Source organism: Mytilus edulis, chromosome 2 (assembly GCF_963676685.1).
Source record: "Mytilus edulis chromosome 2, xbMytEdul2.2, whole genome shotgun sequence".
NCBI lineage: Eukaryota > Metazoa > Mollusca > Bivalvia > Mytilida > Mytilidae > Mytilus > Mytilus edulis.
In genome coordinates, this window is record NC_092345.1 from 90,456,843 (window position 1) to 90,483,124 (window position 26,282).

At 32.4% G+C, this 26,282-nt stretch overlaps 1 protein-coding gene across 2 annotated transcripts; it reads left to right on the forward strand.

Moving 5' to 3' along the window:
* Positions 1 to 1,635: 1,635 nt before the first annotated feature.
* On the forward strand, positions 1,636 to 25,941 carry LOC139513386 (MOB-like protein phocein). Of its 2 annotated transcripts, none has more exons than XM_071301803.1 (8): positions 1,636 to 1,773; positions 17,095 to 17,157; positions 18,375 to 18,475; positions 19,134 to 19,176; positions 19,890 to 19,976; positions 20,999 to 21,078; positions 21,938 to 22,049; positions 23,602 to 25,941. In XM_071301803.1, the coding sequence occupies exons 1-8, from the start codon at positions 1,705 to 1,707 to the stop codon at positions 23,725 to 23,727; spliced, it is 681 nt and encodes a 226-aa protein (XP_071157904.1). In that variant the 5' UTR covers positions 1,636 to 1,704; the 3' UTR covers positions 23,728 to 25,941. The 2 variants fall into 2 exon arrangements, with proteins under 2 accessions (XP_071157904.1, XP_071157905.1); XM_071301804.1 differs by lacking the exon at positions 1,636 to 1,773 and adding an exon at positions 3,749 to 3,755.
* Positions 25,942 to 26,282: the final 341 nt, after the last annotated feature.

Consider the following 26,282-nt stretch of genomic DNA (forward strand, 5'->3'; position numbering starts at 1 on the left):
TGTTTGTGCTGTATTTAGACCCCTCTACAACGAAATTTGTTTTACATGCACACGTATAAAAATTGAGATTTGTATCCAACCCAATCATAGGTTCGAACGTTGTTTCAATTTAGACTTGTTTATGTGGTATGAGTGCCAATGAGACATCTCTCCATTCAAGCAAACGATTATAGGTCAAAGTACGTCATTCCATACGGAGCCTTCCATTTATTCATTAAAAGAGAAAGAAGATAACAAGGGTGCAATAAGGAATTAGTTCCAATCCACATTAACCATGGTCAAAAATAAAAATAAACACAGCAATTAATGAAGCATTTCACATGTACAGAGAACAGCATATTGAGCGAAACCTAACAAAAAAGAAGGTTGAAGGTAAACTGAGGTACTCCGGAAGTATAGGCAGTTTCTGCTCCATTGTTGATACCAGTCGTGTAATTGCTCATGTATGTTAAAAAAAAATAACCCGGTTATTTTACTTTCGAGGAAAAGAAGACAAGAATGTAAGAACAAGTGACACATATATTCGTGGTCGTCTGTCACATGAAATCGTCCGTATAACCTTCGAAAGAATGACATAATTTCCATGTGTAAGATCAAGAAAAAAATATTTTGTGAAGAACCACAATGATTCCCACACAAAATATACCGAGTTTTAGTAAGGTTATTTGACAGCCATGTCCTTTCCTGAATATACATACAAATTAATCAAACATGTTTTCAAAGAATTCTGTTATGACTGGTGGATGTTAGGTGTCTCTTTTATACAAATTAGATTGTTCTGATTTCACTCATTTTTTCTGTAGAGGGGATGAGCAGAATACTAACCAAGGTCTGTAGTCATTTTTCAGGAAACTTTAAGCCGGGATCACTCTTCTTAAAAACTGATGAAATCTGTCACGGTCTGATTTTTAGCCTATCAGAAAAGAATATGTTATTATGTCTCAATCAATAAAACAATCATTTATGTTATACTAGGTTTAACAATTGCTGATTCACAACATTTCATTAGTTTCACAGATATTTTGTCCACATCTGTAACCTTTTTTTGCCTCAAATTTATCCATAATTTTTTCTTTCTTCTCCACACCGCCGGCGGTTGGTTAAAAATTAAAAAAAGATTTTCTTCAACTATTTTGTATATGATATTTCATTTTCTTGCACAATAAGTTATGAATAGGAATGTGTAATTAACCTTTTTGACAAACTTTGAAGGCCTAATGGTTTGCCAAAAGTCTTAAAATAGGTTTCAATCGGCTTGCAAAAATCAGTGCATCTTTCTTGAAAATTCTTGCCAGTTTTCTGATTTGCGTTTCAGCTTATTCAATCTATTTACAAATTTTCTTCTAACTCTAGGTCTGATCCCGAGTTTTTGTTTAACAAAGATAAATAATACATTTTCTTTTCATATTAAGCCATGCCATGATCTTGTAAAATGTTCAAAGTTACAAAAAAAAGAGTAGAAATAATGATGCAAACGTTAGATAAGTTAATACAGTAATACCAATAGACAGGAAAAAACTCGGGAAATACGAAAAAAAGACAAACATCATCTGTGTATATAGGTCGAAATATTTTTCTCAAAGTTGCAGTTGTTTGACTCCATACTATACAGCTGTACAGTTTGCTCCTCCACGGACTGAGAAATCGATAAACCGAATGACACTAGTTATGTCCCTTGCTAATCTATTTTGAGAGGGCGCTGCAATGAAGATGAAAATGGCCGATGGAAGTACAGCAGTCCTCCGACGAAATCGGCCAGGAACAAAAGCTGAGGCAATTTATTTAGTCAATTATTTAGCTGTGCTATTACTTTGAGCGTATATATTATAGGTCACGTGTAACACTTATTGAAATGATCATACACTGCGATACAATCAAACGTTTGGCCCCGTTCGCAGAATAACATTAATTTTTTCTCACCCTCCCCGCAAAGAAAGGTTGAAAAAAATTACTTTCAAAAACATGAAACAACAAATACAATAAAAACATTTATTAGGCTAATGAAATGAATTCACACAACACAATAGTTCAATACTATTCAATAAACAAATTTAAGAATGACCAATATAGAAATTCAAAAATTGTTAATACATAAGAATTAACCCTAAACCAGTAGAGAAAATATTGAAATACCCAAAAGTAAAAATGGGCACGGGTGGGCGGGTTAAAAAATGTTCTCTAAACTACCAAAATGTGTTGATCGACACTTCAACTCAAATTTCAAAAATAATATATAATAAGAACTAAGTGTTTACCGTGTGAAAGCAAATCTTTGAGTGATGTAAAAAGGTATGTAATTTAACAGGTAAACGAAAGTGAGTAAAATTCAACTAACGAACCAATAAAAAAAATTATGACAAATTCAGTATGACGAAAAGAATATAGCATTGAAATAAATAAATTCCTTAGGAACAGAAAAATAATAACTCTAGCAAAAATATAAATTTCTTTCTCAGTAATTAATCATTTTTATCGAAAATAAAAATTTCCAAATTACTTTCAAAAACATGAAACAACAAATACAATAAAAACATTTATTAGGCTAATGAAATGAATTCACACAACACAATAGTTCAATACTATTCAATAAACAAATTTAAGAATGACCAATATAGAAATTCAAAAATTGTTAATACATAAGAATTAACCCGCCATACCGAAGGTCAGCCAAAAAAAAAACAAACCAGTAAGTGTTAAAAGAAAATTGAACCAAGAGTACACTCTTAATTTTGATATAGTCAGAATCTGCTAACAAATAAGCCTCCCTAGCGCCCAAAAAAGGACCAAATTAGAGATAAGCTAAAGTCAGCCTTCTGAATTTAAATGAGAGAAATCTGCTACAAAAACTCTCCCCCTCAAAAGGGGTCAGAAATAAATGAAGCCTTTCTCGTAAAGAGTGTTCCCTCAATTCAAATGAGCCAAAGTATTGGCTATAAAATGAACAAATTTTTGAATTCCAGCATGATTCAAATGCAACAGGTCAGTTTTGAGAAATAAAGGGAATATAGGACTATGAAATCTGTCATAGAAAGACTTACAAACTGGCATATAATTAACCTTCGCACATCCTGTTTGAGAAAAATCAAAAAGTTGTGAATTAAAATCCTGAACTAAGCGGTCAGATATCCTAAAATCTACTGGTCTAGGTAAAATTGAAGATAAAATAATTCTACAGGAGGCGTTTACACACCTAATTTCCTGAATAATTAAATCAATATTAAGCCTATATTGATTACTAGTTATTGCAAAAATATCATTAGTACCAACATGAATTAAAACATTACAAAATTCGTTAATATTAAAATAGCCATGTCTAATTTTCCATAGCAAACGTTCACTAGTTATGCCACCAAACGCTTGTATCTCTGTATTCTTTAAATCAGGAAAGTATTTAAAAAACGAATCACTCAAAATCAAAGTGCTTCTGCACCAAGCTTTGCCTCCTAAAACGAGAATAAAGTATTAGAAACAATTAACAATAAGACATCATTTTATTTGCTACAATTAGCTTTTCATTCAAACCATAACGCAGATAAAGTTTATATGCAGAACTTTTCCAGTCACCTTGAAGTTGAATTAAATCAGATGGTACACCACATTTGAAAGCCCACGTGGCACCACCCCTTCTAAAACTATGAGTTGAAAATTTACCTGCATCTAAGCCAATACTTGTAATGCATTTTTTCAAAAAGGCATTGAACATATTGTAAGTAACTGGTTTTAAAACACCATTTTTTTTAACAACAAAAGCTGAGGCTGAGTCTGGAACAATAAATTTATCGCACATGGAAACATAGGCCGTAAAAGGACAAAGAGGAGAAGAAGTATTTCTAACAAGAGGAATTTGCAAACTCCTTTCACCAAATTGTATAGTTTTGGACCAACTAAAATTTACAAGCAATATATTGTGTTTTACAAAAATATCCTTCCTTTTTAGACATTTCAACGGATCATCTGCGGTGCCTACCAAATTAGACTTCCGGCACATAAGAAAAAACGCAAACAAAAATAAACACCAAAAAGTATGATGATTACTCTCCTCAAAATTTAAAATACTTTTAAACTGCAATAAAATATTCGGAGAAATGGGAAAGGCTGATTTAACTTCATGCGGATTTACTCTTTTTAAACCTTTAAAAAATAATTTAAAATAGAAAGAATTTAAATGCGGAAAATCTAAATCCAAATACAAATGAAGACATTTAACACCATTTACATAATTTCTAATCGAGTCAGTGCTATTAAATGACCGACTTAAAAACTGACAGTATAAACATATATTCTCTATTGAACAAGGTAAAGGCACTAATTCATAAAAACTACAAAACAGAAAAAATGTTTTCCATTGTGTTTTCAAATTTTTTCTAGTACCAACTGCATAAGCACTATTTATTGAACATCTTGCTTCTCCTTTCAACCTGACTAAATCACCACTCATGTTGAAACCTAAAAAGAAAATCGTTTATTTCAATTTCCTGAAAAAACTGTTTGTCGACAAGATTAAAAAATTCCGACTGATAAAAGGGAGACAAATCCCACCTAGATAACAAATCGGAAACTCTGTTATCTTTTCCATTCAAGTGAATCGCTTTAATTTCACACTCATTTATAGCACAAATAAATGCAATTTCTCTTAAACAAGCTTGTAAAAACCTACTTCTCGAACGACCATGGTTTATGACTTGCACAGAAACGGCATTATCACAATAAATGCAAATTTTCTTTCCCTTTCGAATCCACACTTTTAAACAAACGATCACCGTCAACAATTCCAAAGAATTAATATGCAAATTTTGTTTTATAATAAAACTTGGAAAAGCACAGTGGAAATACTGTGAAGATGAAATACCACCGCATCCGGACAAACATGCGTCACATGAGAAAAACTGATCTGGTTCTGTCCATTCTTCCAGACTTAAAATGGAAATACCATTAAAAATCAGTAAGAATTCTGACCACCAGAAAATGTCCTTTTTGAAAAAATGTTCTCTAAACTACCAAAATGTGTTGATCGACGCTTCAACTCAAATTTCAAAAATAATATATAATAAGAACTAAGTGTTTACCGTGTGAAAGCAAATCTTTGAGTGATGTAAAAAGGTATGTAATTTAACAGGTAAACGAAAGTGAGTAAAATTCAACTAACGAACCAATAAAAAAAATTATGACAAATTCAGTATGACGAAAAGAATATAGCATTGAAATAAATAAATTCCTTAGGAACAGAAAAATAATAACTCTAGCAAAAATATAAATTTCTTTCTCAGTAATTAATCATTTTTATCGAAAATAAAAATTTCCACATGTAGTACCAGTAGTACAGTAGAACTATGGATATATGATGATTGGTACTCAGTTGACGCCTACATTGGTGATGTTGTATGTTTTCTACACAGGTCTCACGATAGACTCATAAGTAGGTCATTTCGTACCTTGATCGCCTTTGCCATTTCGTATCCAACATTAGGGACGGAAAGGGGTATATCAAAAATCTGTATTTTTTCCTCAGATGTATCTTCTTCTTCTTCCATATACAGTTCATACCACCATCTGGTGTATTATCGAACTGATGCTTGGTGCAGACAAACCAATATTTACAGTGCAGTTAAAAAATAGTATGCACAGTTAAAAATTTCGCACAGTCCTTAATACATCTTGGTCTTCTGCAACTCACACTTGAATGTGTCAATTGAGTTGCAGGCTACAGTAGTTGGTGGCAGACTGTTCCATAATCTGATGGCGTCTGGGAAGAACGAGTACTGGTATAGCTGCGTTCTTGTGAATGGAACAAGGAATCGTTGGTTGTGTCCTCTTAATGTTGCTGCTGTTGGAATTAAGCAAGATGTTGGTATTGCAACCAGGTGGTTAACTATTCTGTACATCATTATGATTTTGTTCGTAGCTCTACGCTCTTGTAGGGTTGGCCATTGCAGCTGGTGTAATAGGTTTGTTACACTAGTGGTTCGGTGGTAGTCACCAGTAACAAATCTTGCTGCCCTACGTTGTACCATTTCCAGGTTGTGGATATTGTTTGCTGTGTGTGGATCCCAAATGATGCTTGCATACTCCATCTGTGGTCTCACAAGGGTCTTGTAGCAGAGTTCCTTGGTCTTTCGTGGGCATTGGGATATATTTCTCTGTAGAAAAGCCCTGGTGTTGTTGGCTTTTCTTACTACTTGGTCTATGTGAGTAGTCCAGTTTAGTTTGTGGTGGATGTTGGCCCCCAGATATTTTGCACATTCTACTTCCTCTAAGACATGACCATGGATGATATATGGCTGTCTAATTGGTTTCCTCTTGTTGGTAATGTGGATGACTTGGCACTTTTTGGGATGAAATTCCATGAGCCAATCATTCTCCCATTCTTGTAGGGTTTCCAGATCTTCTTGTAGTAGTTCTGCATCTTTGGTGTTTTTTATTTCCCTGTACAAGACGCAGTCATCCGCAAAGAGTCTGACTGATGATTTGTTGACTGTGTAATCTGGAAGGTCGTTAATATAAAGTAGAAAAAGGATGGGCCCGAGGACACTGCCCTGAGGAACTCCTGATTGGACAGGTGCAGTATTGGATTTACCGTTTTCGAGAACGACATGTTGTGTTCTTTCGTTTAGAAAGTCTTCAATCCAGCTATGTATTATCCTACTTTAATACATATTTCTGAAGTAGAATGCAATTTATTTCATCTAAATCCTTCCACAAATAGTGGACTGTTGCCACTTTAAAGATGCCTAGATGGGTACCCTCTGACGTTTTTCTAAAGAATCCATTGAAAATTTGTCAAAAGTACTTGCAGTTTGAATCTTTTTTTAACAAAAAAGTATTCTTTAATATTATATATTCCATTATGAATGGTGGGAAGAATATACATACATGTAGGTGAACCTTTTCAGAGCATTTTTGTTCATAAAAAGTAATGTCTTCATTTAATGAATGGCTATTATCTATTTTGAATTTATCTGAACCATAAAACTAATTTTTGACTCTTCACATTGAATAATCCGCAAAAGCGGATTATGTAAAATGTGAAGAGTCAAAAAATAGTTTTATGGTTCAATAAAATCAAAATAAATTATTGCCATTCGCCATTCATTATAAATAAATTTCTATAAAAAATAACGCTCAAAGAACTTTTTATATGATGTATATTAACAATAACAATGTACACACATGTTGTCGTATGAATACACAACGTCAGAGTGGGCGTGTCGCCATCAAAATTGACAACATTGAAAATATAACTAATAATTTTAACCAGTCAGAAGACAGTAAAAACACCAAATTTATTTATATCAAAATAAAGAAATAAAAGGGGAGGTAATAATTTTATTATTATTTCTCCATATTTGGTAACAGTATTGTAAATGTTCTCAAGTCGTCCAAAAAGTCAATAGTCTCACATGAAATCTCTCTAAAAAAACACCATGTTATGCTGTCTTCTTAATCTGTAGAAACCTGAAAAATAAAAAAAAATATGTCAAAACCTTTTGAAAAAGCACAGCGAAATCATTCATTAATAAAAAAAAACGCAGAGTGGAATATTTATGTATATATTTTCCTATCCCATTTTTCTTTGACTCCATGGCAATTGCAGCTCCTTTTCCATGAGATCATCAGAGAACGGACTTACAAATGAATTTGCATCTTTACTCATTCTCTCTAAGTATTTCAAAAGTGCAAAATAGTTTTCATTTAAGTGTAACACATGTTTATTACTTTCAATTAACCTCCAAAGTGGAGCAGTAATCAATTTTGAAATTAGCCCCAAAACTTTACAGCAAGCAATTATGTATGTTTTTTTCACAAGTTGTAATGTTAGTTTGTGCAGTTTGTTTTTTGCTCCATGTACATGTTCGAAGAAATTAAGTATCCTTGGATGATGGTAATAGGCAATTTGTCCCATTAAAAATATAATGTTAAATCTATTTCCACGAAAATCGACAAACATGACTTTCTCATTTTCGTTCTCTACATGTGTTCGGAAAGAGCTGTAACAACCACTTTTTTCATCTACACCACGACCAAAACATTTACCACAAAAACGCAAAAAAGATATTGTTTTAGAATCAGTAGAGAATACTTGGATTTCTGGTGCTTCATCTTCATCTGAAAAATTGTCTTGTAAAGGAGACTTAATTTCTTGCATTTTTTCAAATAACTTTAAAATAGGAGACAGACACTCAGCAAAATTGACTAACAAATGTAGCCCACAAAAAAAATTGTTAACTTTAGATGCCATTGATCTTTCAGCATCTGATAATTCGTTCCAATTACTAATAAAGTTTGGCATGATGTCTAATCTATACTGCTCAAGAAGGTCATTAAAAGCAATATTAGTTTGCGCTCTGTCAGACATAAAGTCCCGAATGTTGCATAAAATACTATGCCCTGGTGATATTATATCTTTTTGTCTGTTTTGTTCACATATATCAGATATGTCGTCAAGTATGTTTTTAAATACATCCAATGTCGTACTTGCAGCATTATCTAACATGTCCCTTAACCCAAGAAAGTAGACATTTTTTTTTCATCGCTTAGCAAAAAAGTTTGATAAGTCTTGCCAAATTTTCTAGTCGCATCGCCATACAAACATGTATTTTTTTGTCCAATGAGTGTTGTCCCTATCTGTTTTTGACCAATGGCACTCTGCAATTATATTGTCAACAGTTTTTCTGGACGGTACAGCGTTTGGGCATTTTTTTGCAAGTTTCAATACTTGTTTTATTACTGGTCCAAAATTTTCAGAAGATACATTGTGGGAGGTTAAATTCAAAATGCATTGTAGAGTCTGTGGAGTGTACCTATTACTTTCTACATCAAAAAGGTTCAATTCTGAATTGTCCTGCAAAAATGTGTGCAAGTAGTCACGTTCTTCACTAATACTTCTGATGCTAGTTTCAAGATCTGTCAAGGAATCTTTTTCCTCCATAGAATCTAATGCTCCATGGTTGTAATTTTGTCTTGCTGTTCAATAATTTTGGCTTTGAGTTTCATGTTATCAAGTTTCAAAGTTTCAACCTCACTAATATATACACATGGAAAAAAGTATTGCAACACCTTGATTTTTCAAATTTTGGAAAATGAACGTCTTTTTTCAGGTCGAATATGATCAAATATTTGTATAATGATATTGGTACATTGTTAATGATAACTATGGCATTAAAACGACATAAAAAAAATGTATGATTTTTTTTTTTTAATAACAGCAATTTTGATTACAAAATGAAGTCATTTTTGTACAAAAAAATGCACTTTACAAGTTTTACTGTAATTGGATATAAAAATGTCAGACATTTCAAAACAAAAGTAAAAACGATAGTTTACATCACATTGAACTTTATAAGCCAAAAAATCAGTACTTGGTGTAACCTCCATTCACACGAATAACTGCCTCCAAACGTCTTCTCATGCCTGCTACCAATCGACGAATTTGTTGTTGGGGTAACTGCAACCATTCCTGGTGAAGTGCATTGTCTAATTCATCAAGTGTCTGAACTTGTGGTGCCCTTTCGCGCACTTTTCGGCCAATAATGTCCCATACATGCTCGATAGGGTTAAGGTCTGGGCTACAAGCAGGCCAAGGAAGAGTTGTTATTGCTTCTCCACGCAGATAATCGATAACAGCATGGGACCGATGTGGTCTAGCATTATCATCCATAAAAACTGGTCTTGAATTCAGAGGATGATTATCAAAGTGAGGCACTACACTTGCCGCAAGAATGTCTCTTTGATATTTTTGGCCATTCAGGTTTCCTCTAACGGTTTTAAGAGCTAACTTACAGTTATGTGAAACACATCCCCATACCATAATAGATCCACCTCCAAATGCAACAGTTTCAATGATGTTCTCTTCAGCATAGGCAGTATTTTGCTGACGCCAAACTCGTACCCGACCATCAACCGTGTGCAACATAAACCGACTCTCATTGGACCAATGGATCTTTCTCCAAGACCGTAAATTCCAATGTCGGCGAGGTCTGCACCATTGCATACGGGCAGCTTTATGTCTGTTTGTTAGCAAAATTCTCCTTACTGGTCTTCTAGCACGATAACCAACAGATTTAAGTCGATTTCTAACAGTTCTGTTTGAAAGTCTTCGGTATGGCAACCACTCACTTTTCAGGACTGTACTGTTTGCAAATGGTGTTCTTCTCACCAGCCTTCCTAAGGCTCGGTTTTCTCTATCTGATGTTACATGTAAAGGGGGTCTGCCTGATCTTGCTAGGTCTTTTACATCATTGGTTGTTTGTTTTTATTCACTATACGACTAATTGTTGAATAGTGATGACCAACATTACGTCCAATTTGTCGAAGCGACATACCTGCTGCTCGCAGGCCAATAATCTGCCATCTTAATGCAGTTGAGAGCTGTGGAGGACCCATTCTATTATTTTATTCATATAACTTCACAAACTTGGTAATTTAAAGGGTTGCAATCAGTGGGGATAGAAACACCTGTTTTATGGTTTTCGGGTACAGTACCTGCACGTGCGAATTATGACTTATCGAGTTGACCTTTATTTATTAAACTCAGGTGAGATTTAAATAATGATAAACCAGTTCTATTTCAATAAATAATATCACAAAGCAATAAAGGATGTTTTATAAATTTGTTTTTCTTTTTGGTGTTGCAATACTTTTTTCCAGGTGTATATTTTGTTACTTTCTTTTTTTCTTGAATTACAACTTTGCTCAATTTTGGACTGATTTTTATGCAGTTAAGCTGCATTATGCGAGCACCCTAGATTTGTATTCTACCCAATAAATCCTGAAATACTTGCCATTGTTATTATCTAGCTTGTTACTATGTTATATATAACTAATTGAACACTTTTTTAATACTTTTTATTCTGGATTACAAAAAAAATGACCAGAAAAACCTTAAATGATCGTCGATTTATCCAAAAGTTTTAAAGTTACACATAGGAAGTAGTGCTTATTAAAAATCCTTGTGTAGTTCATTATGACTTGTGCTTTTAGCTAAGATGTCAAAGAACAATTGTATGAAATATTTAATCGCCGAAAATTTCTTAAGACAAGCAGTTTAGATTTCCTAAATGACAAAAGTCGTAGGAATATTGTTTGTCATCAATACGTAGTACAACTACGTCAGTAGTCTATTATATAATTCAACTGTTCATGCTGTTGGCGGCAATTTCAAATTATAAAAAGAAATTTTCGTAGCTTTTCAATTTGGAGGCAGGTGTGCAAATTAGCGGTGGTCCGAGACCTTCCACTTTTGCAAGCGGAATTTCGACTAGGATAGTTGGTTTCTAGCTACGCCCGACGTAGTCGCCTTACATTTGAAAGAAAATAAGAAATTACTTTGCAAACCTTTTCACCATGTTCACCAAAGTCTCCAATTAAACGAGCTAAAAACTTATTTTTATCATTATTATTCATGACGGCGATGTTTATTTTGTTCAACCGCTAGCTTTATACAGAAAATTGCCGACAAATATTGTATAAATTCGAGTAAAATCGTATCTGATTGACAAAAACAACATTGTAAACACATAACAATGGCGGCCGTGAAGACAAAATTTTACAAAATGGGATCCGATTCCGGAAGCGGATAAGGGTAATTCCGGGTTTGACGATCATTTACAAAATAAATCCAAGCAGGTGAAAAAATACATCTATGCATGGTAAATGAATATAAACACTAGTATTGTAAACCAAAAGATATATGTAAAAGAAAGAAAAAGCAGAAAAATATTTTATTCAAAAACTAAAAATTACTTTTTGATAAATTTTAATTTAAAAATCCAATACAACGTGACAGCTGGGAACAGTATATCTAACAATATACATATTCATGGTCACAGTCTAAATTTTCTTTATAAATGATAAATGATGATAATGCATGTGAGATGCTTTTAAAGTGTAAACATATTACTGCAATTTCGAGGGGCTATTTGTTTTTTCTCAATTTTGAAGGGTCAATTAAGGTAGCTGAAAGTTTCATTCTTTATTTTCACAAATAATGCAACTATATTATATATACCTTAATGTAAGTAAATCATATGATATATAGGTGGCATTCTTTAGGCCACTACTCCCTCCTGTTTGATAATTTGGAACAATGGCGGATCCAGCCATTTTAAAAAGGGGGGGGGGGGGGGGGGTTCCCAACCCAGAGTAAAGGGGGGGTTCCAACTATATGCTCCCATTCAAATGCATTGATCGGCCAAAAAAAAGGGGGGGTTCCAACCCCCGGAACCCCCCCTGGATCCGCCACTGTGGAAACGGTCGAGCTCCCCAACCCTAATCCATATGTGGGGCAGATCCAGGATTTTAGGTTAGGAGGGGCGCAAACTTAAATTTTTGCTGAGCAGAGCGAGGCTAAAAAAAAATTGAGGTAAAATTATCGGAATTTTCTTTATTAAGCTGAGAAACAACCCATGCTTTGCAAATTTAAGGGGGCGGTGCAAGCCCGCAACCCTCCCCCGTCTAAATCCGCCCCTGCATATATTCAAGTATAGGAAAATATAATAAATAAAAAATGAAATATAGGGGGAGTGGAGTCCCTGGAGTTACCCCACCCTCCCTGTTTGAGAACTTGGAAACGGTCGAGATCCACACCCCTTAACCATATATATTCATGTTTGTGACAATATGAAAAATCAAATGAAATATAGGAAGAGTCGCTAGGGGTCACCCCACCCCTCCTGTTTTAGAATTTAAAAATGGTCGAGATCCCCATCCCTAAACCATATATATTCATGTATGTGACAATATTACAAATCAGATGAAAGATAGGGGGAGTCCCTGAGGTCACTGTTCACGCTATTGTTTGAGAACTTGGAAATGGTCCAGATCCTTACCCCTAGACCATATATACTCATGTATGGGACAATATAACAAATCAAAAAAAGTCCCTGTGGTCATCCCAACCCTCCTGTTTGAGAACTTGGAAACGGTCGAGATCCCCACACCAAAACAATATATATTCATGTATGGATCAATATAACTAATTAAATGAAATATAGGGGGAGTGCCTTGGGTCACCATACCCTTCCTGTTTGAGAACTTGGAAACCAATGAGATCCCCACCCCTAAACCATATATATTCATGTATATGACAATATAACAAATAAAATGAAATGTAGGGGAAGTCCCTAGGGTCACCCTACCCCCAGTGGCAGATCCAGAAATTTTCATAAGTGGGGCCCACTGACTGACCTAAGAGGGGCCCGCTCCAAGTCATGCTTCAGTGATTACCTATATAAGCAACCAAATTTTTTCCCAAAAAAGGGGGGGGGGGCGGGCCCCCTGCCCCCTAAATCCTCTGCCTACCCCTACCTGTTTGAGAACTTGAAAACCGTTGAGATCCCTACCCCTAAATTATATATATTCATATGTATGGGACAAAATAACAAATCATTTACATTTACTATGGGCAAGTCAGTCAGACCTCATCTTTGATCCCTGTTGTAGTGAACATTTGTCTGATTCGTGTCTCATAACTTTTGTACTATAGAACACACACTCAGTTTTCTTTCCAGGGAAACCAGTCCATTCATACTATTACATGTTCATACTACGTCAAATTGAACTTCTAGCAGTCAAATAAAACCAAGGTTAACTACCAAGTAGAACAACTGCAATCATTGGGAACTTGTACCACTGCAGACGCACCATAAAAATATACATTGATATATGCATTGCTTTTGAAACCTTGATAACATATAAATTATTTGCCTTAATAAATAAATCATTAGATAAACATGAATGTACTATATATGAATGTTTAATGTTGAGGCAACATTGCCACAGTTTTCATAATTACGGTTGCCTTGGTTTTTGGTTAACTGCCTTCAGCGCTTACAGCGCTTTGATTTGCTTATGCTTTTGACTTTTATACCGTGTCAATTGCCTCTGTAACAGGATATGCTTTTATGTTAAATCTGTCTTTGATTTCTTTACCTCCTTTAATTTTCTTCAGATTTTTGCTTTTTGTTCGACTCCAGAAGTGTTTTTTTGTCACTTTTTTTAATTGCTAATTTTAGCTTCTTTGTTGATTTGTTTGTATCTTGAGCATGAGACCTCTTTAATGATGTTAATTCCTTTAAATGCCTATATTTTATTTGTTTTATCTCATGTTCATGTTTGTTTTTTAGACTTTCTAAATCTTGTTTTGACTGAACTTGTTCATTGTGTAAATCTGAGGCTATACTTACACATGTATTTTCATAGGCAGCTATTTCAAAATGATGCAGTTTGCCTTTACTTTTAACTGGGGATATGTTGGTTGGAACAGGTATAGAAAATAAATCATTTTCAAACCCAATTTTAAATTTTCCTCTTCGCTTTTATTTTAGACCGATAACGATACAGTTTGGAAATAAGTGCATTTTTACTTATCGATGAACTGTCAATGTTAGCAACGGAAGCAAGCTTTCAATTAAATATACTTCATCTTGAGACTTACTCTGCTCAAATATTTCTAACGCAGTTTTAACATCTAAATTATAAGTTATTTTAATTATTCAGTTGATATCTTCAACTTAAAAATATCTACATATGTACATAATCAGTCGTCAATGTTTTTTATGCCCCACCTACGATAGTAGAGGGGCATTATGTTTTCTGGTCTGTGCGTCCGTTCGTCTGTCCGTCCGTCCGTCTGTCCATCCGTCCGTCTGTTCGTCCGTCTGTCCCGCTTCAGGTTAAAGTTTTTGGTCAAGGTAGTTTTTGATGAAGTTGAAGTCCAATCGACTTCAAACTTGGTACACATGTTCCCTATGATATGATCTTTCTAATTTTAATGCCAAATTAGAGATATTACTCCAATTTCACGGTCCAATGAACATAGAAAATGATAGTGCGAGTGGGGCATTCGTGTACTGAGGACACATTCTTGTTTCATACTGCATTCATGTACATGTATCTGTCACGCAGGACAGTATTTCTCATATTCGAACACAAGTTATGATATGGTGGATTATTTAACCTCCCGTCGTCCAGAGCATTATGTAAGGCCTTCTCTATTTTGTTGATTAAATAATATGTTAGTTCTTTGAATAGCTTTTCTTTGAAATGAATCTTTTCTGTTTTTTTTAAGTATAAGACCAGTTCATCTCTTAGAATGAGGACTTTAGTGTCAAAATCATTACAAAACCAATTCCAGACATCGTGGGCATCTCCATTTCTTAATATGTCTTGATCAATAAAATCAACCAAACTTACCGCTTTCTTAAAAATTTCTTGAGGCAGAACTTCTAAATCCTCAAGGCAGATTTGAGTGAGTGCTGTCTTCGTTCTCTTGTGAATATTAGTCTGTACCCAACAAGTTCTGGTTGAAATGTCATCTGTATTTGTTGCTGCATCAGAGCAGTTTATTCCAGGTGACTGCATGGATGATTAAGAACTCAATAAACTGAAAGAAATAACAATTTGTAATGTAAAAAGATACTTGTTCTCTTGCACCAAGATATATTAACCTATTTTGACCATGCAGTACCGCCAAATAAAATAAAACTTTTGTTTTGTTTATAGTTAAATGAAGGAAAAATAAAAAAAAATATGATACAGAATACAGAATAATACTACATAGTAGGGATTTATTTATTACATTAAGTCTGTAGTGTATAAAATGTATGACACAATTAGAGCAATATTCTGACTGAAATACATTAGTAACACTGCACAAGTGCATCATCACCTCAACTGAACTTCTCAAGTTCTTGAAAAAATACCCTCCCCCCCCCCCCCCTCTTTTTAACACACCACTGACGACTCTGTGATCAGAAGTTATAATATCCCTAAACTTAATGTATTATTCTTCATGATAGCGTCTGATAACATTACTTTGTTGTCTACAACCACTTTCCGCTGTTAATCTACTCATTTCTTACCAAAATACTGTCATTCACTGGGTGCCGCCATATTGAATCCAAAGCGAGGCTCTGATAACGGGAGTTTTCTTCAAATTCTTGATATGAAAAAATAAGTATTTCACATGTACACGATTCCGTGGATAAAACACAACAACATTTGGCAGAAATATGCCTTTATAATAAATATTTCAACAAATACATGTATATGTTTCAGAGGCGTAATAATTAAATTTTTACTAGTAACAACAAAGTCTTACCTTCAAATTTTCGTAATTTTCTTCTCTTTGAAATATTTTCTACCTCGTGGATGAATACGCGGGCTTTATTATTTACTGTAACCGTTCGTAACCCTTCGTGGCGCTGCAACCGCTCAGATTCTATGAAAAACGACGTAATTGGTACCTACAAACCAGGATTGAATCGGGAGAAAAACTAGAAATGTTCCAGACATTTTCTACAAGTCAAACAGAGTTATCTGCCTTACCATTTTCCGTCCCTACCAACATTAACTTCAATTGTGATGACTGTTAGCTTAATATTATTAACATGATTGCTGTACCCCAATTTTTCAAACAGTCATAGTAGTTTAAATAAAAAATATATAAAAATTTGGGTACAGCAGTCAACATTGAGTTATTAATAATCACTATAAAAACAAACAATTACAACAAATTGAAGTTTCTGTTAAAGTAATGATTAAAATTTGTAATCATGTTAAATATCTACAGATGTAGATCTAGAATAAGAGGAAAATGTGCATCTGACTAGTTTTTTTTTGTAAATAGATATAGGAAGATGTGGCACATGTACAAAATGTATGAGTGTCAATGAGACTAACTCTCCATCAAAGTAACAATTATTAAAAGTAAACCATTAAAGGTCAAGGTACGGCCTTCAACGCAGAGCCAAGTAACAATGTAAATAGAAACATGACAAACTGAAGAGATAGAAATAACTGCTCTTGTCACGTTTATTAAAAATAATTAAGTTTTGTTGGGAAGGGGGATGTATTTGAACATCATGAACATGTGTGAAAACTGACCATATTGACCAGGTAAAGCATTTACATGTTTAATACATTATAACAAAGGTACATTGTACAAATCTGAATAACCAACATGACCAACGTTGACATAGACCATTTGAAGCAAATTTTTGTTGGACATTACTTTACTATCTAGAAAATTATATTTTTTTAGTAGGAAATGAAAAGTTGTGATACTTTGAAATTATATCTGTATTTTTTGGTTTACAGATGTGGTCAAAATGGAGTGACATAGCTTATGAAGAAATGGATAATACATTAGCTGTACAACAGGTGATTTATACAATATTTAATATTTAAGGTAGAACTACTTGTATTTAAAATGATTTAAAAACTTTCGAGTGATAGATATCCTCGAGATATTTAATCACTTTGTTAAACATGTTAAACAAAAAAATAAGCCATGTCATGGCAATTGAATTGAGATATTTTGTAACGTTTTCCCCGTTAAGGTGGTACCCAACACTTTCACTAAAATTAATTTTGCTCGTTTAATTTTCATAAAATTTTGACAAAGTATCTACTTTGACCCTTTACCAAAAATGTAAAAATTTCAAAAATTTTGAACCAACCATTTTATCAGAAAAAATACACTGGTTATATAGCAGTTTGACAAACACCAATTTTTATCACAGTGAAACTTAATATTCCCTTTACAACACAACGTAATTAAAACGTTTAGCTCACTTTACAGAGTTATCTCCCTGTAGTGTTAGGTACCATCTTAAGCACTGATTTGTGTACTATTGATCAGGTGTATGCCACAATTTTCTATATCTGTTCTAAAGAAGAAAAAAAACTCGAATAAATAAGTATATATAAAAGGCTATGAAAAAATCCCTTGGAACTGCAGGCCCATTAGAAGAAAGGTTAGAGGAAATGTGTTACAAGAGTATTTCTATTGAGATGAAAGTATGGATTTTGGGGGTTAAAGGGGAAAAACTAGGTTTTTCTGGTCAATGGACTGTGAATTAAGACAGTTTAAAAGCAGTTTAAGGGAGGTAATTCAAAAACATTTAACATACAATATTGGGTATGTTCGGATCTACCTCCCCTACACTTCTTGTAAATTATGTATAATTATATAAAGAAATGTCGGGTTTTGGACTAATTGCAAAAATAGGGGGGTGGTAGTAGTTTTCAATATTTTTTTCCAAATTTCTCAAATTCCAAATTTTTGAAAAGTTTGAAGAAGAAATCTTTAATTGCACAATATTGCGCAATAGTTTTGTAAGATCTTGACATTTGTTTTGTGTCAGAAACCCATATTAGGTCAAAAATTTGATCACAATCCAAATTCAGAGCTGTATTAACTATTAATCTTGAATGTTGTGTCCATACTTGCCCCAACTGTTCAGGGTTCGTCCTCTGTGGTTGTATAAAGCTGCGCCCTGCGGAGCACCTACATGTATTATGCAACTTACACAGAAAACAGAAGTCATGTGATTTTTTTGTAAATAGCCATTTATCTATATTCTTTCTTTCTACAGTATATACAGCAAGCTATAAACAAAGACGTAAATGATGTAGAAGGTATCTTAAATCAGCCTGATGGTGTTGATGAAGGAGTTTGGAAATATGAACATTTACGGTAAGATGTCTAAACGATAATTAGTAAGGGTACAAATACAAAAGATAATGGTGTACAAAGTGAAGCATGAACTATACAGTATCAAAACAAATACACAAAATTGTTGCTTTCTTAATATATTGACTGAGTGTAAGCTAGAGATTTAAATTGCTTAGGCATCCCTGATAAGGGATTTGACAATCAAATAAGATTATTTTTTTCTAAAATAGAAGAAAAGAAATATGTTTATGAATTGGTCAATACTTTTATATACTACTCTTTTTATGAAATTTCTTACTATATATGACAGCAGAATTGACTACCATTAAAATTTGGAATACTTGAGATGAGTTTCTTTTTTGTCCCATCTAGCCCTTTATACAAACTCATGAGCATTTTCAAACCTGCATATTTATGAATGACAATTGATATAGTAATATAAGTTTAACACCATCAAAGAAAAACATCCCAATTACTTGTGTTTCACTTTATGTGGATGGGAAGAAGACGATATTCCCATTAACATAAAATGAAAAAAGACAATTAAACATTTTAATATGACTAAATTTAAGAAGGATATTTAATGGACAGGTTCAATTAATGGCTTTTGTCTGTGTAAGTGTTGCATATTTATAAACCAGTTTGCAGAATTAACATGATTTTTTTTTATCCATTTCAGGCAGTTTTGTATGGAATTGAATGGATTATCAGTCAAGTTACAGGTAATTAAAAAGCTTCATATTAGAAATAGTAATTTAGAAGTTTGCAGTAGAAAGAATGATTTATGGTCGTTCCTGTTTTATTTTTGTTTTCACTGACAAAGTCAAAAAGGGAAACTTAGGTATGCTGAATACACTTGTTTTAAATGGAAACTACTGAAAAAAAGTCAATAGTATTTGTTATACAGTTGTATAAGCATTGGCATGGAGATTTATATTTGGCCCTGCACCTTCAGTCATAGTTCATTGCCTTGGAATGTTATACATAGTTCAAGTTTGAAAATTGCAATTTTAATTACAATGTTTGCATTATACTATCAAAATTACTAAAATGCAAAACATATCTCTGTGTCAAAGGTTTTTGTTTATTTATCTGGAATAGATAGGACAAATAGATCAGATCATTTTTTTTATACAATGGTACTAAGTTACTAACCCTCTAAGGCATACATGATGAAATGTCTAAAATTAAAAAATTAAAACATCAACAAGAAAACTAACAATATAAAATAGTATAATGTTTTCAATTCTGAATTCTATTTTCACAGCACAGTGTAGGGATTCATAAAAAGGAAAGGTATATTAAACCCAGTATGCATGTACTCATGTGACATTAAAACTGTTTTTACACTGGAAAAAAATTACCATTATCTTTGTGATTGTCATGCCTTTGCTACATTGCTATAATAATATAATGAACATGATAATATTTACAGGCTGAATGTAATCCAGAAACATGTACACAAATGACAGCAACAGAACAATGGATCTTTCTATGTGCCGCACATAAAACACCTAAAGAGGTAAATGTTGAATCATATAAATTCACATACAAAGACAACAACCTCATTATTATCAACAGGAAAGTAGTCTAGTTGGATTTATTCTCTGATTATCACACATTAGTGATTTCATGTCTGCAGTATTTTTTTTATTTTAAAACTTCATTTAATTTTCATTTTAAATGCAAAAATACTAAAGTTATCTTTGATTGATTGAGCATTTTTACAAGATTGTCAAAATCTAGAATATGAATTGATAAAATTGTGACTATATACATTAGACAAGGATATTTTCTGATTTATTTGATAAAACGATCACTATCTATTGGGACAATTTTGTTATTTGGTTACGAATATAACTTGTAAATATGAATGGTTATAATATAGAAGACATCACAATTTATTACTTTGAATATGAAATTTAATTAACAGTAATAACAGAACATTGAGTATAATAGATTAAATAACACATAGCCAAAAGTGTAATAAAGTAGTTTGTTACTCCTCGAACAGACATTGTAAACCAAGGTGAATTTACTCAAATTTAACAGATTCTAGATCTTTTCTTTCGAATGGAGATGCAAATAATACCACTGCAAATATAACAGAAAAGTCCAAGTCAGCCTTTTCCCGCCATTTCTTGAAAATCAAATATGTCTAAAAGAAGCTCCATAACATGTCAACATTTTTAGCTTTTTTTTGTTCCTAAACCAAAGTTCCTCTGACCTAAAGCATCAATTTTATTTTGTAGATTGTAATTTCACCTAAGTACATCCTTAAAGCTCATGTTTTTGATTGATATATTGTGATTATCATGGTTATATATATTGTGTTCAGCACTGACTTTCATTACTGATTTACAGATTATACTCTTTATATTCTTTTATCATTAATATAACATGATTAAGATTAATTTTTGTTTCTTTTTAAGTTCATAAGTAAATTGAATGAATATCATGACCTCTATATTTATGTATATAGATAGATAACAGGGATTTCAATACAGCAGTATTCATTGTATACCTATAATTGTTTAATTTCAGTGTCCAGCAATAGACTACACAAGACACACACTAGACGGAGCTGCATGTTTATTAAATAGTAATAAATATTTCCCAAGCAGGTTAGTTAACAAGGTTTTAGTCTTTTATAGACTTGTCATGTTCTTTGAAAAATGCAAAACCCATCTGTAATCAAATTGTGGTGTTGTGATACTAATATTTTTGATTGAAACCTTTTTCTTACCAATTCAGATTTTTTCATCAACATTATTGTTGATTTTTTTTATTAAAAAAAAAAATTAAATAAAAAAACTCTGAGGAAACTTTAAATCCCTTATCAAATGGCAAAATCTAACGCTTAAACACATCAAAGGAATGAAAACAGCTGTCATATTTCTTACTTGGAACAGACATTTCTTGATGTAGAAAATGGTTGATTAAACCTGGTTTTATAGCTAGCTATACCTCTAACTTGTGTCAGTTTAAGACTTGTAAGTCAAATGGCACTGATTAAGTAGTGCATGGATTAACATCACAAAGAAAACTATTATTCTCAAACATATATTGATTTACATTGAAAAACTTGCTTAATCCTTGAAAATATTTTTTGCTGTGTCAGCATTCAACAACTGCTTTGAATGACAACATTGTGTCTTTTTGTGTCGGGATGTATAAGTACCAGGCCATGTCCACTTGTATTTCAGTGTAATTCAGTGGTTGTCGTTTGTTTATGTGTTACATATTTGTTTAATAAGTATTTGTATAAATAAGGCCGTTAGTTTTCTTGTTTGAATTGTTTTACATTGTCTTATCGGAGCATTTTTTAGCTGACTATGCGGTATGTGCTTTGCTCATTGTTGAAGGATGTACAGTGACCTATAGTTGTTAATGTCTGTGTCATTTTGGTCTTTTGTTGATAGTCCTCATTGGCAATCATACCACATCTTCTTTTTTATATAACACACTTTGTTGTGTTTTCAGGGTCAGTATAAAGGAATCATCAGTAGCTAAACTAGGATCAGTATGCAGAAGAGTTTATAGGATATTTTCACATGCTTACTTCCATCACAGAACATTATTTGATGAATATGAAGTGAGTTTATAAGTTTATTGATATTTTTACGGTTAAAAACAGAAGAATGCTAATGTTATAGTAAATAGATTTAAAATTAAACAGAAATTTTTATATGAATGTCTAGGAAGCCTGAATTAACATCATACATTAAAAGCTAAATGTTGATACTTTAGACAGAACAAGTTATGGCTCTGACCCATATTGCCAAGTTTGTCTGATTTTTCACACCCCTGGTCCTGTGATTCATAACAATCTGTTTTCTGGCTTTAAACAACATCCTCTCAAACCGATGCACCAGTTTTAACCTAACTTGGAACTTAATGTTTTATGGAATTTACTAAAATAATGTGTTTGTTCTTGCAAATCTACAGACATGGCTGCCATGGCTATCAAGATCATACAAGTAATTATTTAAAATATTGAAAAGCATAACAGCTAAAGAAAATCTGCATATGGTAAAAATTCCCAGAATCGTTTTTAAATCATCTCCTAAATTAATAGATAGAAAGAAAAGGTACACAGCAAAAAAGGCAAGCAGGATCTACAAATAAAGGAATAGTCAATCACATCTTTAATTTCCCTTAAATGACAATGATTTTGTCAGTTATCTAGAAAATCATCATATAGATCAATAGAGAGAAATTGAAAACAAATATTATCCTCAAATAAGTCAATATGACTGAAATTATCAAATGACTATAAGTGGAAATGACTCCTTATGGCAATGTTTGCCTTTAAATGGTCTTCTTTTTGCATTTTTATGCCCCATTTATAGGCATTATGTTTTCTGGTCTGTGTGTCTGTTCGTTCGTCTGTCTGTTCGTTCGTCCGTCTGTCCCGCTTCAGGTTAAAGTTTTTGGTCGAGATAGTTTTTGATGAAGTTGAAGTCCAATCAAATTAGAGATTTTACCCCATTTTCACTGTCCACTGAACATAGAAACTGATAATGTGGATGGGGCATCAGTGTACTATGGACACATTCTTGTTGGATATATTTTTGAAAAATACAATAGGAAAAATGAAAACAGCAAAAGTGATCAGATTGACAAGTTTTAAAAAAATGTGCAAACAAAACTAAATAAATTTATAACCTGAAACATAAATATTAATAAAGGTGTAAAGAAATAATAAAATGACATATTTTTGCCAAGTGAATAGTTCAGTCTTTTCATATCTCATGTATCTTAACAGCAAAGCTATTATACATTTTATGTACCAAAAACAATTTTGTCTGTAAAATTTTAATAATTTCTGACCAAAAGATAATTTTCATCATCATTTACCCCAAACTTTTGCTGAATAAACTATGATATTTCAAATATCATATCATAAGTTTATTAATGACAAACAAAAATGAAAATTACAAACAAAACTTGAGAAAAGAAACAAAAGGTTAAGCAAAACACACCACAGAAAAAAATGTTAACATTATTGCTGCCTTATAAAATCAGACTGTTCTTTTAGAAGTCATATTACATGAACCAACACTTCTACTGTTACTTTTTGTATAACTGATGTTCTTCATTTTAAGGTAGTTTTATCTGAACTATGCTGTCTTTTTGTATTTTAGAATGAGACCAACCTATGTAAAAGATTTACAATATTTGTGACGAAGTACAATCTAATGTCCAAAGAGAACTTAATTGTACCTATATTAGATGACCAAGAATTAATTGAAGGAGAAAGTGAAGCATGAACAAGTATTCACCACATTTATAGTCTTAGGTATTCTAAATGGATAGTAACAGCAATTAATGATGTTCACATTGCTAGGACACAGTAATAACTAAAAGGATACTCTATTGTCAAAGTCTACTTTGAAGATGTTTATGTTGAAGAAATAAAACTGTGTATTAAATTGACAAGATGTTTATCAGAAAATACTAATGAAGCTGATGACATTTAAATATTTTCTTCTCATTTAAGTACCATGAATGCATGATAAGAAAATGTATATTTTGATAACTGTTTTTTTTTTTGTAACAAATAATTACTTAAAACGTTTTTGAAAAATATATACTTTATCAGTTATTGCAAAGTTTCAGCTTTAAGGATTTTGTTTAAAGGATAACAGAAGAGTTAAATGATATTATCACAAGCATCTACAATCACTCTGTTATAAACATTCATTAAAGAATAATTGAACTCTTTACATGATGTGAAAATAAAGAGATGTGGTATGATTGCAGTTGAGAAAACTATCCATGGACCACTGGAGAAATATGCTAACAATTTACATATAAAACTGTTTTTGATGTTTACTGTTGTTAACTAGAATTTAAATTATAATAAAATGAGGAAATACTGGAATGCTGATTTCATGGTGTCTACTTTATGGTCAAAATTCCTTATTTTGAATGGTTTCATGTATAAATAAAGGAAACGTCATATATTGTCTTTAATGACATATGCTTGATTTCAAAGACGATGAAAATTTTAGACATGTTCCTTATTGAAGTATAAAACACTTTTTATAGTCATTGATAGTGAAGGGCAACATATGCTCATTCCATATATAAAATTGCTGTATAATCAATGTTCTGGAATTTGCAGATTATTTTACAATGATAATGATAGTACTTTTTCAAAAAATTGTTATGTTAGTATGAATTGAAAATTGTTTCATTAGTTTTAAATAATCAACAGTTTGTATTTCAATCTTGTATAAACTCATTAAAGGTACCAGGCTTATAATTTGGTATGCCAGACTTGTATATTAGTATCATGAAATAAAACTTTATTATGTTTAAAAAAATGATTTTAAGAGAATACATCTTTTGTGCTTATTTTCAATGACAGCTGTGAGCACTCTTTGATTTAGTATTATTTAGTATTGTTTTTTACTTATACCTGTATGTCTAATATAGATCTGATATTAAAGAAATGAGTGGGGTTTTTTTCAGAACTATTTATATTGTATGTTCTTTCTTGTATCTTGTTATTCCTCTGATCATAATAAAAAGGGAAAGGTTAGAAAAGAATTACTAGTTAGACCCCTTCACATGTTCATAAGCTCATCACAAGAACCTTGTCTGGTAATGATTGATTATTTAGGGACTTTGGTGTAGCTGGCAGACAGTCTCTTAAAATTAATTCATAACTTTGTAGACTTCAGGTAATTTAGAGCTTTACATTTTGGACACTTTTGTATTGTTGAATTCAATATGTCTTTGATATTTTTAGTCTTTTTTGTACTTTAAACATCATGCTATAGGTTCCTGTATGGTGTTGTTTCCAAATATCTTTCCTTAGTTTAATCATCTGTATTTTAAATCTGTATCACCAACCCTTCTTTTTTTTTCTTTTTTTTTTTTTAAAGATTTGGCATTTATTTTATTGCATTTAAATCAAGTTATCTACAAAATTCTGTGCTTGAGAAATGTTGTCAGTTTAACAAGATGTACAAAACTCTACATTTAGTGGCAAAATGTTGAGATCAGATTGGTCCGTCGTCTACATTAAAAAAGTATATTGGTCATAGTGGTGTTATTTAACATGTCTTGTACATTTCAATATTTACTGCAGAAATGGTCTTGATGACTTAATGCCCAACAATTATTTAGTTACTAGAGTTTTGAAACATAATGAAGGATCTGAATAAAAATCTAAAGGGTTGAGAAAAGCAATATAATCTAGAAATAAGATAAAATATCTTTCTATTCACAATATTTCACCATAATCCTCAGTGTGAACAGAATCGTCAATTTTATATGTATTTAGAAATCCATAACACTTATAATTTAAAGTAACATACAGGTATCAACCAAAATATATTGTCATCTGATATGGTATTTAAATCCAAAGCATATATTAATCATGTATTTATTTCTATGTTAATAGTTCCTACATAATTTCAGATGTATTGAACATTGTGTATTTTTTTATATGAAATAAAAAAATGTATAAATTATTTTTTATTATGCCCCACCTACGATAGTAGAGGGACATTATGTTTTCTGGTCTGTGGGTCCATTCGTTCGTCTGTTTGTTCGTTCCTCAAGGAAATGATATGATCTTTCTAATTTTAATGCCAAATTAGAGTTTTTCCCCCAATTTCATGGTCCACTGAACATAGAAAATGATAGTGCCAGTGGGGCATCCGTATACTTGGGACACGTTCTTGTTTAATTTTATTTTTTAGCTCTTTTGAACTTTTAGTGTGAGAAATCGTAATAGTAAAAAGTAAAATCACAAAAATTCTAAGGAAAATTCAAAACAGAAAGTCCCTAAGCAAATGGCAATTTTAAAAGC

Coding starts and splice junctions, on each gene's coding strand:
- LOC139513386 (XM_071301803.1), top strand. CDS start 1,705: ATGAAGATGAAAATGGCCGATGGAAGTACAGCAGTCCTCCGACGAAAT. Junction 19,177..19,889: donor GATTATCAGTCAAGTTACAG/GTAATTAAAAAG, acceptor TAATATTTACAG/GCTGAATGTAATCCAGAAAC. Junction 21,079..21,937: donor AATAAATATTTCCCAAGCAG/GTTAGTTAACAA, acceptor TTGTGTTTTCAG/GGTCAGTATAAAGGAATCAT.